General features: G+C 35.0%; 1 protein-coding gene across 5 annotated transcripts in view; it reads right to left on the bottom strand.

The window, feature by feature from the left end:
* Positions 1–3671: 3671 nt before the first annotated feature.
* Positions 3672–11519, bottom strand: part of tank (TRAF family member-associated NFKB activator) — a 10127-nt gene continuing 2279 nt past the window's right edge. For 2 of the 5 annotated variants that reach the window (XM_083538068.1, XM_083538067.1), the window contains exons 3-8: positions 11354–11459; positions 10044–10156; positions 8932–9023; positions 8066–8184; positions 6572–6945; positions 3672–4105 (exon numbers count right to left, since the gene is read on the bottom strand). In XM_083538068.1, the coding sequence (XP_083394194.1) occupies positions 3956–4105; positions 6572–6945; positions 8066–8184; positions 8932–9023; positions 10044–10156; positions 11354–11459 (954 nt within the window). In that variant the 3' untranslated portion in view covers positions 3672–3955. Of the gene's footprint in view, positions 4106–4578; positions 4657–5824; positions 6287–6571; positions 6946–8065; positions 8185–8931; positions 9024–10043; positions 10157–11353; positions 11460–11519 lie in introns of those variants that run through there. The other 3 variants (XM_083538070.1, XM_083538069.1, XM_083538071.1) reach the window with 3 other exon arrangements.

The raw sequence follows: 11519 nt of genomic DNA, 5'->3' as shown, positions 1-11519 counted from the left end.
GGGTAAATGCGCCAAGAAATCTACCTCATTCACGAAACGCGCCTAAAAAAACCCTAACCAATTACGCGTATAATTTGATTACCTCAACATATGCTGCAATCTGCACAAAGATGCAAAAAACTTTCTCCAACTGTTTTATTAAAAAAAATACTTTTCTCAAACTTTCCAAATTGGATCACAAACGTGGACGTTTTTTTATTGTATTTTTTTTTTATCTAAAAATCTACTTTCATTCCTTCGTCTTAAAAAAGTAAGTATGAGCACAACTGGCAAATAATAAACGAATAAAGAGAAATAACTGAACCGGATAAAATGTGCTCTCTCTTCCAGCAGCCCGTATAGGAGACACAAGGTGGCATTAATTGCAGGAAAATTAGGTACAAATGAAAACGCAACAGATGTTTTAAATCATCGTAATTCGGATTGGTTTTTTTTTTTATGCACTTAGCATAGATGCCTGTTAAAAGCATCTTTATATATATATATATATATATATATATATATATATATATATATATATATATATATATATATATATATATATATATTGCTCTGTATACAAATATATATATATTTGTTATTTTGTTGTTGTTGTTTTCTATCTATAAAGGGAAATCTCGATAGCAAGCCCACATTTTGCGCTTTGGAGAATGTGAATCTTGGCGTGTCAAAAACGAGCCGCAACTTCACACGCGAAACTGTTGTTCACTGTCCACGTTGGAGATCATTTTATGGACTCTAAATTGAGTGTTTAAAATTAGCAGGCTATAGGACTGAGCTCTGACAGCCATATACGTGTGTGTGTGTATGTATATATATATATATATATATATATATATATATATATATATATATATATATATATATATATATATATATATATATATATATGCGCAATAAAGAACTCAATGCGCTGCCTGAAGGAACCTTTTTTGGCTCATTCACTGCGACGGAGGAACTCGTGCCAGCATAAATATGCCATCTTCTTCTTCTCTCTTTCTTTCTTTCCTTTCCCCCTCGCGTTGGAGGTGACTCCGCTCCCCTGAAGCTGGAGACTTTACTATTTTTCCGTGAACCGAGCTGTGTGGCTGATTAACATGCGCTAATAATGGCGGCCCGGCTCCTGCTCCATTGTTCTAACACCTCCCCTCTCCTCCGCACCAATCTGTCACCGCTCCGGCGCGCCGCGCTGCTCTGCACAAATGAGATGGATAATTACTTGCCCCTCACGAACGCCTCACTCTTCTCACCCCTGATTGCTTTCACCTTTTTTTTGCTCCTGGCAATTTTGACACCTCGTAATCAGCCTGCTGCTTCTCCCCTTTTTTTCGATCCGGATCCATCCTTGTCCTCACTCTCGGCCTTTTTTATCCTAGGCTACTCATAATAACTCTTCCATCTCCAAACACTATGGATGGAGCCCATCTTGCCCAAGCCTGAATCCTAATGCTGTTCTGGTGCAAGATGAAAGGAGTTCAACCGATCAAATCTGTATAGGTCAATTTCTTTCATTTCTTTTTTTTCTCTCTTACTTCTAGCGTTTACATTAGTGCCATTCCATCAGGGGAAAAAACGAGTGGACATACTAGGAGAAAGAAAAAAAAACACATGGGCCCCGTAACTGTCAGTACATCTTCCTTCTTCCAAATAACAAGCACTGACAACATAATTATGTACAAGCATCTGTGCACGGCTCCAGTGAGAGAGAGCGGCGCTCGCAGGCTGCAGAGCCACACACACACACACACACACACACACGATTCTTCACACATCACACACATACACAAGCAGAGAGAGAGAGAGAGAGAGAGAGAGAGAGAGAGAGAGAGAGAGAGAGAGAGTCAGTCATTAGGGAGAACGGCGTGTTTGCTGTATTTCCAGAATAAATTCTCTCTTCATTTCTCTGTGATCTGATGTGAGCGATGAGAATTAAAAGCGGCCTGCTGATCCAGTGCGAATCGGCCATTATGCTGAACACATTGTAGTATCGCAAAATGTAATGTTCAGCTTTGTAAATATCAGTCATCTGACGGCGCTCGGCTGTTCGCTGTTTCACAATAATGTGTGTTCTTGAGAAGGGGGAGTGTTAGAATAGAGAGTACAAATGATGAACATTTAAAGCTGCATCTTCTCTATTTTCGTATATAGGCCAGAGGGTAGGTGTCAGGTTTACACTTGAATTTGGTTTCCCTTTACACCTACATCATTTAACCCCTGAAATAAATGGCACAATGAAAAGAAAACGAAAATACAGATTGCCGTCTATAATGTAATGCTCTGAAACTAATGAGATATATCTGATTTTTGGATTAGGTACCATTCAGATGTTCCAGGAAACATAAAATGATCTACCATAGGGTTTAGAAAACCCCACTCAACCTTTAGTCTACTGTCAGACCACAGGGTGCAAGGGGAAGTGGTGGGGTAAATACCCGAATTACAAAATTATACTTCATATATCTTTTTAACAGCTCACACTTTTTTTTTCCCCCTAACGTCCAATTTGTGCAAGCTGAATTGAAATCATTGTAAAAAAAAAAAAAAAAAAGGCTCATTCTAAATGCACAGTGACTGGGTCACCGTTATTATTGTTACCATGTTCATTCAGTGAAGTGCGGATCCTTAGTCAAACCAAAACGAACTGTGCTGAATCACAAAAAAAAAAAAAAAAAAAAATCCAGTTTGCAGTCTTCACACCAGCTCATCTACCCAGCACAAGTGTTAGCAGGCAGTAATCCTGGGGCCTGCAAGGTCCTCTCTGCACACGCATGTGTTTCAGTACACATATTTTCGCTATTTCCTTAGCACATCATCAGATGAGCTGGTGAAAATTATTACATTTGTTTGCGAAGCTGCTAATGATCTACTCCCACAGTCCAATGCTGCAGAAAGGTGACAGACTAAAACACTCCATTAGAAAATATATCTACTCTCACTCATGCTTTACTGTACTTATCGATATGATGCACCCTTTTGAGGGAGGGGGTGTGGAGGTCAAGAAACAGGAGGTGCAATCTTTCATTTTAAAGCTGCATTCATGCACACGACCGTAAACAGTGACAGCCTTAACACGCTGTTTAAGCAATGTGGGAAAAAAATGCATCATTTGAGGAATGACAGTGTGCTTGACATAAATAAAATAAATAAATACCTAATAGCAATCAGGACTCCAAACATCACGCTATCAGTACTAGGATAATTGTGCATATAATTGCACAGCAAGTCAGCCACAGATATTCTGTGTAATAACAAAGTTTTAATTAACCTGCAATACCTGTGCAAAACGGCTCTCAAAGACCAGATGGCGTTGTAACATCGAAATAATTAGCCAACAATTATTTCTCATTTTGACTGAAATCTGCCATACAGCTGGTTTAATTAAAACTAATACATTAAATTAAGAGTTATTGTGAGCAAAAAAAGAAAAACAACCTGGCCACAAGCTTTCAAGTGAACTGGATCTGTTTGAGCATCTAAACCTTGACAGGGTTAAATTTATTTTCAGTTTTACTCTTGCCAGGGTATTTAAGGAGATTTTTAAAGACATGGTGGAGTAGAAATTACTCAAAAATAATTGTACAACTGAACAAGTCACTGCCTTTCAGTTAGAGTCAGGGGGAAAAGCTTTAAAACGAGATGACAACAGTACACCTCAGACAAACACAATCTGATCAAATAGAAGCATTTCTTTATTACACAGACACACAGAGAAGCCATTCAACAGTCCCACTCATCAAAGGAAGACTGAATAATTGAGTTGTTAATACCACAAAATGTACCGTATAAGTCCTTACAATTTAAATAAATGAGCATGGAGACCTCTCCTCCCACCACGTTCTAAATGAATAACCAGTGTGGCTGCCATGCGCTGAGTTCTTTGTGCATAGTGGACAGGCAACAAAGCCATGAATAGGGCAAGACATCAGCTAGTAGGCAGCTCCTGGGTCTGGCTCTGTCAATCACCCGCTTTGTCCTGGAAGTGTGAATTGAGGTGGCTGTACATGAGGTTCTTGGGAACAGTAGCACTGCAAAAAGTACAGTGAGCAGACCCCATGCTTGATGTTTCCGATGCAATAGCAGGGATCGGATCAGGGCTCCACAGAGGCTGCTCAAAAAGAAAGACACCACTTAATACACCAGGTCCGTGTTTCCAAAGCAACAAAAATAGCTCAGAATGGTGGTGTAAACACGGACACTTAAATATGACCACACTATCCCTGTGTTCCAGCATATTACACACATAAAGCCAGCGGTCTTCTAGCACTGTTTGTTTTGCACAAATTTGCAGGTACCCTTTATGCAAACATCGTTTTCATGAGTCAGCTGACTGAACAAAGGCTTTTAAAATATTTTTTTTAAGTCATTTTTTCAGTAATTATTAAAAAGTATTCGGTATTGGCAAACTAACACAAAAGTTAGGTTCACAAGGCATGATGTTATAGGACGATAATTACCGCAAAATATTTTCCTGTAATAGCACGTCAAAGTGCTTTACTGCCCTTGTTCCACAGCAATTTACAACAGTAGGGTTTTTTTTTTTTTGGCAAAACATAAAACGATGTATCCATTTATAGTCACCTGTAATGTAATAAATGTTTCCTCACAGAAAACATCACATCAGCAATTACACTTTTTCAATCCTTTATATGATGGGCCCTGTGTATGATGTTAATACAAAAATAATGACATATTAGACTGAGCACATTAACACCAAACCTGAACTACTCTCAGAGTTGCTATTATAAAAAATTTTATTTAAACATTCTGAACACTATGACGCTAAAATATTTTTTTATAAAGCAAAACAGAAGATTAAATAATGGTCATTACAAAACATTCCCTAATAAAAGAGTAAATCAAAGTAAAAAAAAAACATATCAAATACATTTTAAAAAAACATCTACTTCTACATTCAAAGATTGCTCACAGATATTATTTTTTTAAATATGGCACCTAAGAAAAGAAATCTATAGTGCTAAAACCGAGCATAATTTTTTTTGTGTTTTATCGAGAATACCAAGCTTAGGTTGTTTTCACCTGAAACTCAAAAGCTACCCTGCATTGTTAATATTGATTAACAACACTCTAACAAGCTAACAATAAAACTGAGACATAAATAATGCATATTACTACCTACATATACTAATTTGCAACAGCTGATACTTACCATATTTCATTTCAAAATTATGTATTCAAAAATGTCAACAACAACAACAACAAAAAAAAAGAAATTCCTAACTGCCAAACCCTTGCATATGTCTCATTCAAAAATCCAATGCAAAAAATATATATATAATCTGTATTCTACCAGAAATTGTTAGAAACCAAAGCCTTTTACAAGATTACAATCATCTGTTGGTGTTACTGAATATCTGAAAACTACTAAATAATACTAAAAGTATTAAGAAAAATACTAAAGTTGACATCAGTTTTTTTGTACTAATGTGAATATATGCCATGTTTCCTTGCCATTCCCCAAACCCAGCCGAACCCAACCCTTCTCCTCCACTATGCAAATGCTTAACTATGGCAGATTACAGATAGTCAATATACTGTATTTTAAAATCAGGCTCAAAGTGTAAAGTGGACACATCCAGAATCAAGTAAACGGTGATGTATCCAGAACATAATTTATAACTGATAAACTTTCCCAGCATTTTTCACAGGAATTAAGAATCGCGGTCCTCGTTACAGTGTCGTATTCTTGGTTGATTTTATTAAAAAGCTATGCCTGCCCTAACATAACCAAAATTTGGGGTAAGTCCATATCCAATGAAATATATATATATATATATATATATATATATATATATATATATATTGCATTGGATATATATGTGTGTGTGTTGTGTTGTGTTGTGTTGTGTACAAACGGTTTTTTACTAAAAGGTATACAGTATAAACACAGACTTATGGGTAATTATGTTTCTATTAGTACTTAGTACTAATAGTACTAGATCTATTATTAAGTGGTAGGTGGCAGGTGGTAGTGGCAGGTTCTCACCAAATAGAAGCCACACCTAATAGTTGGCTAAAGAAAAAGAACATCTAATTAAAGAGGTGGAATCAAGTGTTAATCCTGATTGGTTAGAGAGACAACCAGCAGCCACAGCAGCATTGTGTGAATAAGAAGGCAGACCCTCAATAAACATTAACATCAATTTTTGTTGTTTATAATCTTATAATATAATATTATATAATTAAACAAATATAGTAGGCTTGAAAAACCCCTCAGCTGCATCTGTGATAACAGTCACAGAAATAAGAATGCAAAAAGTCGGGGTTTCTGAAAAAAAAAGTAACAAAAAGTTCAACAAAATATTTCATTATATTTCCTTTTTTTAGTTCCAGGTGTTAACAGATTTTAAAATGTACTTCCGGTTGAAATACATAAGAGAAACATATTTCAATTCAAGAAAGTCTGTAGGTTTCAAAGCAATACAGAGTTGAAATGGTCAGATTTGCAGTGATAGAGTCTACCTAGGTCACCACACAATTAATGGGTTTTCTGCCGCTTCTTTACTCTCATTCATTGTATAACTTCACAAGCTGGAGTGTGTTTGGCTCTCACCTGTTGTGGTCCCCGGACTCCTTCGTGTGACGTGGATGCAGGCAGCAGATGTGATGCTGGAGCAGAGACCGAGAACGAGGAGTAGGACTCCTCCAATACTGTGGAAATTGGTTCTGACAGGTCTTTCCCAGGCACTGTAATCGGCACACTCCTTTCTGGAGCACTGTGTAGAAACTCATATTCACTATCTGTGGGTGGCGGGAACTTAATATCATTCAAAAAGTCACCGTCCTCTGGGCTGGCACCACGCGATGCCAGTGCGGCTGAGGTCAGGCCTTCATCGACCTCTGGTCTTGAGGTGGAAGAGAAAGGCTCTTCAACTTGTTCACCAGTGTCGTCCGTGCACTGAATGGGCATGGAAAATTGTTGCTCTGCTGTAAAATACACAAGATTTACATTGTTTATGTTTAAAGCCCACAATGCTTGTTTAGCATTATACATTTGTAGCTTTACTTAACATCAGGATTCATGTTGCTCAAAGAATTGTTCTCTTGCTCAAATTGAACAAAAGCAGTGGAAATAAAAAAAATACAGACGATGTGTTATTGTGTTAGTGTCTAAAAAACAAAACTACTAGAGATTTCTTTAATATTTATCATCCAGGTCACATCATGTGGGTTATGGCATGTACAATGGTTTGAGCCATTTTAATTTTATAGTGATTCTGGGATATTGTAATTACATTTTTGTTTTATATTTATTATATACATTACATTTCTAGTCTAAATGGCTTTAACCTCAGAAACTTAAAAACAATGACACCTATGAATAATTTTAACTTAAAGTCTATTGGCTAATGGATCTAATAGCAATTATAAAGAAATGTGAGCAAAAAGTTCACTTAAATGAGCAGCCAAAATATAATTGTTCACACTCAAAAGCTATTTAAAGCTATGGTCATATGCCTATTTAAAGCTATGGTCATATGCCTTTTATTATTTATACAGAAAAGTTTATCATTTTTAGTCATTCCTGTCTATCCATCATCATATTCCTACAGCAAAAATTACACTCTCATATCTAGGGAGCATTCACACCTCACAACCAGTTTTCCTGCGATCCAGATCCGCCATAACCCTGACTGGAATAAAAACGACTAGCAAAGACATGTAAATTAAAAATTACATTACGCAAATTATATCATAATTTTTCTCAAAATCAAACAATGGGCTTATAATTGTGTTCATATACAGTGTTAATTGTTCAGTCTGTTTTAACACAGGGTAGGAATGCAGGAGCAGCAACTTTGGACCTGCTTGCCTTTTCTCCAGGTGCTTCCGTCTTTAATTGCAGTCTGGATAACTCATAATACAGCAACTAATATCTTGTTTTGACATTCCTAATGTAACTGTTATCTCTACAATTTCTCTTCTCATAATTTAATTATAGAGGGAAAAAACCTCTACTTGGAGTAAAGAAGAACAGTAATCATTTAATGAAGACATTTGTCTTCAAATGTTTAAATTAGAAAGTAAAAATAGTAAATAATGTTACCACTGGCAGCATCATTTCCTTTGTGTATTCTTTTTAGGTGATCTTTCTGCCGTCTTGCAAGAGTCTGAATCCTCTGGAAAGTCCCCTGGATTTCCTGAAGCGTCTCTAGAACATCCTCGCTAACAACCAAAAAAAGAGACACTGAGCATCGAGCAAGAACGTCCAGTGTGCATAGTTTTACAAAACAGTTAAATTAAGATTAATACTTTGTTTACAGCACTAATAAACTGCAAGATAAGACTTTAGAAAAGGAAATACAACTTCATTCTTAAATCGTTTGACTTGCTATCTGACAGATAAGTTAATATCCATAAGAATTAAACTTCCAAAATCATTCGCAAAACTTATCTAATAGAAACAAAAAATAATCAGAATCAAATCCTTTACAGATTGAAATTTCATGTGCGAAATAATTTTGTAGATTCTTTAGTTTCATATTTAATTTAAAAAAGTGCCTAAAACTGCCATGCATAAAGGGTCAATGTCTTGAAATGTAAGACATTCAGTATATACTGAATATATTTGTGTATTATACAATTAGTCCAATAGCCAAAAAAAAAACCTGGTCAAGTAATAATCATTCAAAAATAGCAGATTTCAGCGTTCACCATGATGTCTGCACTACTATCTGACAAAAAATCATTCCATCATCATGTATGTATCACCCATGGCAAGATGCATGAATTTTAGGAACAAGTAACTGTCTCTAGTCAGGTGTGTGAATGAATAGAACACAGTTCCCTATTAAACATCTCTCTAAAACAATCCTAATATGGTTTTGATGGTCTGACAACAAACAAACAACATGGTAACTAAACACAGAGAGAAGCTTATACAGGAGTTATAATGGAGTAGGAACTACATACATCTTCATGCCACTAACTCCAGGTACTGGATGAGGATGCATCGGCATAAACTCCAGGGATTCTTTCTTCACATTGCCAAAAAAGAAGCCAGGCTTGAGAAAACAGTGAAATTACTTTTCTATGTATGATATCAAACAAAATCTAAAATTAGAAAAAAAAAAGAGCTGGACAAGTGATCTTAGATATATTAATTTCAATTAATGCTATAAGTAAAAAAAAAAAGAAAATACCTCCAATCTCATACTTATCATGATCATTTAAACTGTCTAAACTATGACTTTCAGGGTAATGTACTAATTTATTGTTTACATCAATGTTAAGATATTTTCCTCCATTTAAGGTATTTTCTTAAACACACACTCAATGAGCTATGTTATAATAAAAACCTTATGCTCTAGCGCCCCCTGTTGTTTACAGCCATGACAAGCCTGAAACAATTGAGAAGAATTATCACTGTGGATTCAATTAGAGAAAAATTCTCACTATGGACAGATAGTGCTGAGAAATGATATCAAACTGTGAAGAAAAAGAACTACATCTTTTTCACACATTTCTCACTATTTAACCCAAGAGTGAACTGTGGATAAGTGGGAAAGCAGCTCAGGCACTGTCGTTGGATTTTCTGCCTGCTTTCGACTAATAAAATCAGAATGAGGAAGCCACATTCATGTGCTTATGGTGTGGTCCAACCAGCCCTCAAAAAACTGAACGATATGTCAACGATTGACAACAATAGATTATAAACTAACATTAACTACAATTGATTATAAATGAAACATTTTGTATAGTTAATTTTCAATGCTCTTATTTCCAGATTTACACAAAATCTTACAAATGTTTTAAAAGGTAAGCTAAGACTCTCAATTCTTTTTAGTACAGAATTCTCACTAATAAAACGAGCAATAAATTAACCTATTATTTAAAACTCCAGGTTCAACTGTCAGTATTGTATAATATCACAATATATATTTCACTAACAACAGATCTATAAAGCATACCTCTTGATCCACTTGATAAAATTCAATGTAATATTTATTATTTCAACAAGGAAAAAGATGGTAGCCTGATATGGACTTCAGCCTATCAGTGACCAGACACAGAGACACACCTACCAGGATATAGTTAGTCCTGTGGGAAGTGGAGATGTTGCTAGGGCACTGAATACTAGGTGACAACCTTTCTATTTCCTGTTTTCGGTCTGCAGTCTCGCAACATTTCACTTCCCCTGAAAAAGAAAAAAAAAAATGCATGCAGTCCTAAATTCCTTAATAGTAAAAAGTGTAAAAAATTCTAAATTACTATGAATTCTAAATAATAGAATAAATAAATAAACAAAAAAATACCAAATATTTACTGCTTACATTTGCAAAAATATAAATATTTTTTAATTGTCGATGGAAATTCGATTTAAGCCTCAGATATGTTAATACATTCTATGATACAACTGAAAGAGGTAAACATTATATGGCAAATAATAAACTGGCAATCATATATACTTGTTTTTCTATTGCATATCATTTTTACAGATGATGAACATTCTACATTCAACACATTCACTACAACAACACATGCAATAAAACTGATTTTTAAAATCTAATAAAAAATTTTTTTAATGGAATTTAATTAAATGCATTTTATATAATAAATGCAAATTCAAATCAATTAAAGGCAGATTCAAACTACATTTTAAATGGTTTGACTGTATTTAAATTTAAACCCAAATCGAGAATACCGGATGACAAGGTTTCCTTTAATTGGTGTCTTGAAAAGTAAAAGGATGTTGTATATTTTCCTCAGTAACTGTGTTGCCTTGAAGAATATCATACTTTTAATACCCCATACAAACAAACAAAAAAAAAAAATCTACAAATATCCCCCCAGAATATCCAATTCCCAAAGGTACTGCAGAAACTGGTTTTAGGTTTCTAAGATCTGACATTCTAAAGTTTGATATGTTTAAGTTTTATATTCCCTGCTCTAATATTATGTAATAATTAAATAGGCTTATTAAGGTTTGTCAACAAAACTGAAGAAACCATTATTCTACCTGTGTATTATATTTTGTTACCAAATACAGGGAGTTTACGTTTCATAGAGATGCCACACAACATTTAAAATAGACTTAAATTGTAATTTATTATGCAATCAAATAAGAAATGTAGAGCAAGAAATTTGACTTTTGCAAGTGTAATATTGAGCTTTTCTTTGTCCTAAATGTCACACTGTAACGTGGCAAGTTTTTTAATACTTAATACCGACAGGGCAGCATTCAATTTAACACCAAGCCACATCTTTAAAAAGCATAAATAAAATAATAATCAGTTAAATAAATATAAATCATCTGTTATAGATCAGTCACCAAAACAGTAATAATCAGGCGGTAGATTGGTTTAGATTTGTCATAATACATTTAAACACTAACCTGAACCATACTTTATGCGTAACTGTGCTTTCAGCCGTGAAATCTCCTGCTCTTGGTCCTCTATCTTTTTCTCCAGCTGTTGTGTATACTGTTCAAACTGCTCCGTCTAAACAGACACATAAGCAGACGGGCACACAGATTAGACAACATCCTGACTGAGTCTGAT

This window comes from Silurus aristotelis, assembly GCF_946808225.1.
Source record: "Silurus aristotelis genome assembly, chromosome: 3".
Taxonomy (NCBI): domain Eukaryota; kingdom Metazoa; phylum Chordata; class Actinopteri; order Siluriformes; family Siluridae; genus Silurus; species Silurus aristotelis.
Note: the sequence above shows the minus strand (reverse complement) of the source record. Positions and strands in the feature narration are given on the sequence as shown.